Source organism: Callorhinchus milii, unplaced genomic scaffold, assembly GCF_018977255.1.
Source record: "Callorhinchus milii isolate IMCB2004 unplaced genomic scaffold, IMCB_Cmil_1.0 Scaffold1, whole genome shotgun sequence".
Lineage (NCBI taxonomy): Eukaryota > Metazoa > Chordata > Chondrichthyes > Chimaeriformes > Callorhinchidae > Callorhinchus > Callorhinchus milii.
In genome coordinates, this window is record NW_024704742.1 from 17,767,221 (window position 1) to 17,775,997 (window position 8,777).

Genomic DNA, 8,777 nt, shown 5'->3' on the forward strand with positions numbered 1-8,777 from the left:
TGTGGGCGAAACGCATCACCAATTGCACATAGCAGTGTCCCACAAACAGTCAGGGATTGAAGTGACCAATTTATTATTATTAATTTCTTTTGAAGGAATTATTACGCCAGAAAAGCAATCCGCCAATTGACTAACACCCGGGTTCCTACTTACTTCTAGGTAAACAAAGGGGTGTGGAATCAGGAAACTTGCCCAACATTTCGTCCTGCTGGGAATCGAACCCACGTCTCCCGCTTGCGAGGCTGGTGCTCTAACCACTGAGCTTCAGGGCTCCACATAAAGTGCAGTGACTGTGTGTTTTGTGGGCAAGCACATTAACCTGTTAGCTGCACTTTCCTGGACCAAATGTCACCATGTAATTTTTCTTTTAAATTAATATTTTGCTTGCGTTCATACTTGACATTTTGGTTCTTTAGTTTCCCAGAAAATCATTGGAGGGAGAGGCGTCCTGATTATAGTAATCATGTTTGTGATCTGCCTGCTCGGAGTGGGGGGTTTCATCCTGCACAAGTTCAAGAGGTGAGTGCTGCACGAGGTGTGCTGAGAACAAGAAGATTGTTTTCTTGTCAGATGTGTGTCAGACATACGTGGAAACCCATCACTGTGTTTAAGGATGTGCAAACCAGACTGCGAGTTCCACATATGCATGTCACCTGGACATGGAAATTCCCGTGTTTGGAATGGAATGCGCATTCTCCTGAAGGGACGCACCCTAATTCTGGAGAATATTAGACACAGGTTATCAGGAAGCGTGGGATGTGTTCAGGTACTACTGGAGTTTAACCAACTAAAAACATGTAGCTTGCCATTGAGAACACTGTCTGGCAAGATTCCCGCTGCTTCTCCAGCTAAACTGAAAAAAGAGCACAGACCGTAACTGGGAGACCTGAAGCATTAAACCACTCCTGCTCATACCTCAAACCAATTGCCTTAAAATTCAAGATGATGCAGAATTTTGTGAAATTCCTCTTGAAGTGAGTTTGTCCTTCTGTAGAGATATCGTTGCTTAGTCTGAATTATTATTGATTACCCTATTTCATGGAGAATCAGTACAAAAGCATATATGACACAGATATATACAATCCATATTACTACACAACACCTAAACAATGATAAAACCTACAATCAGGGCCTACACTCAACTTTAAAAAAGTGGAACTTTTTGCAACAAACCCAAGCCTATTTTCCGTGGGCAATTAATCTCACCGCGAGCCAAGGTAAATAACATTTTTGCTCACAATCTCTCTTAACCATGTCAATGAACAGTAACAATGTCTTGTGGGAACAGCTGTCTAACAGCAGCAAGGTGTGATCAGGAGGATGAATATTACAGTATTAATATCCAAAGAATTGACTTGTGAAGAACAATTTGGCATTAGTGTCTGTGTTGCTTCACCTCAGCAGACATGCTGACTGACTAATATGTGCTATTACTCATTCACAGGCTGGAAGCACTTACGCTTTAATTACCACTGACTTTGAAGGTCACTCTAACCCTCAATATCTATGCATTGAGGGCTCTTTCCAGGTGCAAGGGAATAATTATACAGTCTATCATGTTTAACTGCATCCAGGTCACTGGTGTTCTGTCAGTAAGGAATTAATCACCACCACCTCTTGCTCTATCTCCGCTGACATCTCCTCTCCCCTCTCCTCTCACAGCCTCTCCCTCCACATCCACTCTGCCCCTCACATCCACCCGCTTGACCTGGTGATTGATTACCTGGGGTCTCAGAGTCTTGGACTTCACCATCACTGACAAAGCCATCTCAGACCACTACTTCATCTCTCTTAACTTCTAATCCCTCTCCCCACCCCCACCAAACCCACATCCATCTCCTAACCTCCCTGGAAAAACAATTCCACCCCCTCTTCGCTGCCCTGGAGTCATCTGAACTCCTCCCCTCTGGGCTTCCCCTGATTTGACCTATCCTTCTCAGTCACTCTCCTCTACAACTACCTCTCCACCACTCTTGATGCCCTTGTTACCCTCACTTCCTGAATCGCCTCCGAGTCATGGAAGTCACCCTGGTACACCAGTCACCTCCGCTCCCTCAAGGGTCAGGTGCATGGCGCTGAATACACCTCGCTCAAATCTAACTTAACTGTCCATCGGCAGATTTGGATGGACCTCATTGAATCTTACCGCTCCACCCTTGACGTGGCTAAATCGTCCTTCTACTCCAAGACAATCTGGAGGCCAAGGACAACCCCAGGCTCCTCTTCTCCATTACCAATCGGCTCCTCCACCCACCCCCTCACGCCTCGCCCGTCCTCACCTCCCAACGCCAACTGTGAGGAGATGCGAGACTTCCTCAAAACTAAAATCGAGGGAATCTGCTCAGCTGCCTCTGTCCTTCCAAATATTACCCCCTCCCCATCTCTCCCACACACCCCAGGGCCTATCCATCCATCCATCGCTCCACACTTTTGAACCTGTCTTCCCCTCCTCACTCACCACCACCACTATGGATGAAGTCCACCACCTGCTTCCTCAACCCCATCCCCATCCCTCTCATTACTTCCCAGGTCCACCTCCTCACCTCCCTTACTCACAGACATCATAAATCTCTTCCTGTCCACTGACACCATTCCCACCCCTTTAAAAACAGCCGTCATCACTCTTATCCTTAAAAAACCCCTCCATGGACCCATCCCTGCTCTCACACTACTGCCCCATCTCCAACTTTCCTTTCCAAGGTTTTGGAATGAGTCGTTGCTTCCCAGCTTCATTCCTTCCTCTCCTGCCACTCCCTTCATGAACCCCTCGAATTGGGTTTCCGAGCCGCCCACAGCACAAAAACAGCTCTGGTCAAAGTGACAAATGACATTTTGTCCATACGACCAGGGCTCCTTCTTTCTCCTTTCTCCTTGACCTCTCTGACCTTTGATACCGTGGATCACTCTATCCTCCTCCACCGCTTCTCCTCTCACTTCAACCTTCACGGTTCTGCTCTTAAATGGTTCAGATCATACCTCTCACACTGTTTCCACTTCATCTCCACAAACAGCTTCTCCTCTAGACCCCGCACTGTGTTGTGCGGTGTTCTTCAGGGCTCTGTCGTTGTTCCCCTCCTCTTCAATATCTATATGCTCCCTCTTGATGACATCATCCGCATACATGGGGTCAACTTACGGATGACACCCAACTCTATCTCTCTGCCTCCACCCTTGACTCTCGGACCACTGCTGCCTGACAGAATGTCTGTCAGACATCAAGTCCTGGTTGAGAATTAACTTTCTACAGTGGAACGTCAACAAGACGAGGCTCTCCTGATTGGCTCCTGTCAGCGCCTCCAAACCTCAGGCACTGACAGCATCACCACCCAAGGATGTACACTCCACCTCACTGAGCCAGTCTGGAACCTTTGGTGTCTTGTTTGACCCTTAACTGTCCTTTCTACCCCACATCCGTGCCATGACCCACTATGCCTTCCCCCACCTTCGCAACATTACCTGGCTCCAACACTGCCTCACCCTCAGACTGCCAAAAAAAACCTCATCCACGCATTTATCACATCTAGGCTCGACTATGCCAACTCCCTGCTTGTCAGCCTTCCCAACTCTTCCCTCCACAATCTGCAGATCATCCAGAACTCTGCAGCTGATGTCCTCTCTTGCACCAGGCTCCGTGACCCCATCACCCCCACCCTTGACCAGCTCCATTGGCACCCCATCCCCGAGGATGGTTCAAAATCCTCATCCTCGCCCTCAAAGCCCTCCACGGTCTTGCCCTCTGCAACCTGCTGACCCCATATCAACCTCTCACTCCCTCTGCTCAGCAGGCGCTGGCCTACTCCACGTCCCCCGCCTGGCCCACCATCATAGGTGGCCAGGCTTGCAGCTTTTCTGCTCCCACCCTATGGAACTCCATCCCACAACCCCTTTGCCTCGCTCCCTCCCTTGCCTTCTTCAAGGCACATCTGAAAACCCTACTCTTCGACCCAGCCTTCAGCCACCTTCCCTGCCCTCCACCCTCCCCGATCACAACCCCCAGCTCGGGTCCAAATCCCTGATTGTCCAGCGCCTTGGGACGTCCTCCCAACGTCAAAGGCACTATAAAAATGTAATTTGTATTGTATCTAGTTTCAGAAAGGTGAAAAACAGTAGGTAGACACTCAGCAAAACTTATGTGCCCCAGCCACACCTTCAGGGGTGCAAGTGATGTGATAACCTAAGAAAGATTGAGGAAGAAAAGGTAATTCATCCCATCAAATCCATTGCATTCAAAGGACCTTGTATTTTGCAGCACCCACTGAAGCTTCTGGGGATAAAGCTCTTTACAGCTACTTCACTGATCCCTGATCAAAAACAAAGTCCTGAAATATTCCCCAATCTCTCAATTTCAACCATTCAAAGGTGGCCTCTATTCCTAAAAAGGCAGTATTGCCCTTTGTCTGGCTTCACCAGCACAGTAAACCAAATACTCCCAATGGAATAGTCCATCTGCACTGACCAATATATTCTCCAAAACTGATTGGAAGATGATAGCTATTCAGGAGTCAAATGGATTCAATTGTTTTTCCTAAAAATTTGTTCTGAATAGGCATTATACTGTGAGAACATAGGAACATATATAAAGGAGTAGGCCATTCAGCCCCTTGAGCATGTTCCACCATTCTATTAGATCAGGTTGATCCAACCTTTTGGCTGCTGAGGGCCGAATTCCCTATTTGAGAAAGGTCCTTGGGGCGCATAAGCAATATTTTGTTTCTCTTCCAGAGACGTAACAACAATTGCACATTTTCATGTTGGAAGGACATCTTGACACTGTCGGCTGGGCAGCTGAGCTGGGGGTGGGAGACGAAAGGTGGGATGGGGAGGGGACTGAAAGCGTGGTCAGAGTTAGGTCTTGAAGTGCCTTAAAAGAGGGGGGGGAATGAGTAGGAGGGATTCCAGGAATGGAACTCCAGAGAGCGGGATGGTAGGGGGGCAAAATGGAGATAGTGGGACAGATAGGCTGGGGAGACACTATACTGTGAGAACATAGGAACATATATACAGGAGTAGGCCATTCAGCCCCTTGAAACTAGTGTTTGCTCTGCAAAGGGAATGGTCAAGTCGGGAGATCACACAGGTGGATTGGGAGGTCACAGAGGTAGTGCTGGGAGGGAGGTGGAATGAAGGACATTGAGAAGTTTTTCGCTTGAGAAAAAGGGAGCTTTTGGTGAGCAAACTGCATGAGACTCCGATTGTCTGTCCTGACAGTGAACCAAAACGCTGCCCTCAATTTTCCTCTTTCACTGCTCTCTCACTCTCTCCTTCAATCACTCTCTCTACTCCCTCTCTCACACATTCTCTAGCACACACTCTCCCCTTCTCTCACACTCTCACTCTCAATTACTCTCTCCACTTCCCTGCTCACACCCTCTCAGTCTCTCTTCCCTCTCACACTCTACCTCCCCCCTCTCAGTCACTCTCCCTCCCCCACCTCCTATCTCTCTCAATTACTTTCTCTCACTCTCCCTCTCAATCAAATTATCACGCAGTGTTTAGCAGGAAGTACTGTTAAGTGTCGGTAGTGACTGTGTAGTTGTGCATGAACAGAAAATGGAAAATAAATCTAGACCCAGATGAAATTTCTCCCCGAATAAAGTCTACAATTGATTCAACAGATTGTTCTGTAGCTTTTAGCGTCTCTTAGCTGAGGGTTTTATTTTGTTGGAACTAGTTGCATCAGTAATACCACAGGGGCTAAGCAGCCTTAAACCAAGGAATGGCTCATGAAATGCTGGAAACTCACCCTTATTTGCTTTAAATGGCAGTTCTCAACTCATCAATGAATCTTATAGTGCTTACTATATAAAGTAAATTGTATCTAATCTTTCACAGCCGCCCTGCAAACCTTGCGGGGAGGGGGGGAAGATTAGATAAATTGCTTCTGCCCACCTGTGTTTTTCACAGTGCACAGACTCGAGAGAAAAAATAGGAAATTAAAAAACTTGAGGCTTCATCTGTTTTCTGCATTTTCTGTTGTTGAGTTTTCTCAGATCTCTCACTAGAAAGGTTTCAAAAGTTCACCTTTCTCAAACAATTCTCAAAGAAAGAAACTCAGAATTTGAAGAATACTTTCAACATTATGCACAGCTGCACCAGACCTGGCGAGGTACTTCAGATCAAAGAATTATTCCAGGGACAGTCAAAACCACACGCATAGTTCCTTAACTTCTTAGTATTACTCAGTGCACGTATTTAAACCAAGCAGAAAGCTAAAATGAAATTAATATGAAAGACAGAATTCCCTCTGCCCTCACTTGCACATCAGTAACGTTTCTGAAATGGAAACGTTAATCTTTTATACATTCTTTGTCATTTCCTGGTGCACTTTTGTTTTCCACTGATTTGCAGTTAAGTTTGTACTGATATCATGTATTCCTGCCCACTCAGTCTCTGAGCTCTAAATAAAAAAAAGCCCCAGTTTATCAAGCCTTCCCTCTAACTGCATTGCAGGCAAAGTCCTGGCAAATGTTCGCTGTGCCCTCTCCAGTGCGTACAAGCAGACCATAAACAGTTGATATATTCTCGATTTCTCTTGCAGGAAGATACCGGGGCGAAATGTTTATGCTCAGATGCACAACGAGAAAGAACAGGAGATGACAAGTCCTGTTAATCACAGTGAAGACACTCAGAACATCATCCAGGGAGAGGAGTTTATTGATGATGATTTGGATTCCCAGACACTCGGAAATGGAAGAGGTAGCCTGAATTTCGTTTGTATTTCGTTTGTTTTATCCAAACGTACTTCTTTAAAATGTGTATTTTTAGTCAATCATAGAATTGTACAGCACAAAAAGAGGCCATTCGGCCCATCGAGTTTGTGCCGGCTCTTTGAATAGAGCAATTAATATCAATCCCACTCCCCAGACCTTTCCCCATAACCCTGCAAACCCGTCCTCCTCAAATACCCATCCACCGCGTTTTTAAAAATAGTTATCGAATCGGCCTCGACCACCCTTCTTATATGTCTTTTTAATATAAGAACAAATCTCCCTGGTTCCTGCCAATCTGCAGAAGCTTTGCAGGGTGACTCCTGGGAATTGAGACTTTGCCAGATGTATGAAGTTCAAGGGGACTGAAGATGGGGGATAGTTTATAAAGAAGAAACATTGTATTTTTGTATTAAAAAACCAAAACGACAATTGAAAATGTCACAAATAAAAACACCGAGCAACTGAAAACAACTTGAGGTTATGCAGGACCCTTCACTCAGTTAGTATTTCGGAGGCTACAAGGTGGTGGGTTGGACACTGGGAAAGAGCTTGCTTATGTGACATTAATTTACAACGGTCACAGAGGAATTTGTGACAAGTGACTCCTGCAGTACCTGAATATGGAAAGACAACCTATTGGGAGCTCTGCTCGGTTGCTAATCTCGGTTCCTACTGCCTCTGAGCTGGATTGTAAAATGATGCCTGGTTGTGGAGCAGTCAGGAGAGGAATGTGGTATTTACTGAGCTTCACAGACTTCGGGATTGAGAACTACATTGTGGTGGGTGGGGGTCTCCAACACATCCAGGTCATTCATATTACAGAAATTTCTAAATATAGACACATGTTGAACCCTTGTGTATAAGAATCATCCTCGTGACGCTGTAAGGCGCTGTATCAAATGCAGGGATTATTGTTACTGTCATTAATGTCTGTTTCACAACATTCCTGACAATCAGAAACAGGCTGAAGCCTACGTTTCAATGAGGAGGTAATTCCAAATTGGATTGCCCCATTGACACCTCCCCATCCAGTCGCTAAATATCGTGGCGCAAAATATGCCCTGGACCTAATCGATGTTTTCTTTTCTCCATGAAACAGGCAATCACTCAGCTGTGGTTCTCAGCATAAACTCCCGGGAAATGCACAGTTACCTGAGTAGCTGATGTTTGCTATGGATGAAACGTTAAGACTCACCTCCATTTTATTTTGTTGTTTCTGGGGAAGGGGAGGAAGAGAGGCAGTGAAATGAACTACATTATTGGTGACGGGACTGAGTGGGAAAATCTTGCCTCCAGTGCTTACTAAACCTTCTCCAGTCAAGCATCAGTGTGTTATAAACATCCCCTGCACAGAGAACAGCGTCACAGCGAGGAACCGTGAAGCTATCTATCTCTCCTGCACCACACTCCACACCTTCCTTTGAATGAGTTGTGTTCGGATGGGGGGGGGGGAAGGTAAGGGATCAGGTCACTCCAATGTGTTATAAACTGAATCTCTCCGATTCTCGTCTTGCATCCTGTTTGCCTTTTTTGAGAAGCACAAGTTTGCGTTACACAATATTTGTTTCGAAAGACTGACCTGTATCACGTGTACAAACAGTGTTGCAGTCCCATCTACACAGTTATCACCTCATTTCCATTCCCAAGAAACATCTGAAACGTTTGCTGACATGTTATTTGAATTTTACACAATTAAAGTTTGCTCAAATATATGTTGTTTCTATAGCGCCCCGTCCTGTTTTCACTAATGCTTCATAAAATTGTATACTGTTTCTCTGTATCTTCCCCCCCCCACCCCCCCCCACCCCCCTCCACCTCCCAGCCACTGCTATAACATTCCTGCTCTTGTTATCTTATGCTCTGTTATCCTGTGAAACCTGCTGCTTTTTCTTTGCAGCATATCAAATGTTCAATCCTGTGTTCTGGTTCGTGGGTGATGCTAAAACAGTACAGAGTATAAATGTTGGGGCTGTGGTATTTGTTTGCAGCCCTTGGGCGTGGAGACAAAACAGATAAACATTTCTAGAAAATCAGGCACCCAACTGACCAAAACATAAAAAATAGAAA

General features: G+C 45.8%; 1 protein-coding gene across 1 annotated transcript in view; it reads left to right on the forward strand.

Moving 5' to 3' along the window:
* Positions 1-8,501, forward strand: part of sorcs2 (sortilin-related VPS10 domain containing receptor 2) — a 312,610-nt gene extending 304,109 nt beyond the window's left edge. The window contains exons 26-28 of the mRNA XM_042339423.1: positions 417-519; positions 6,539-6,696; positions 7,810-8,501. Coding sequence (XP_042195357.1) covers positions 417-519; positions 6,539-6,696; positions 7,810-7,874 — 326 coding nt within the window. The 3' untranslated portion in view covers positions 7,875-8,501. The remainder of the gene's footprint in view (positions 1-416; positions 520-6,538; positions 6,697-7,809) is intronic.
* The last annotated feature ends 276 nt before the right edge of the window (positions 8,502-8,777 follow it).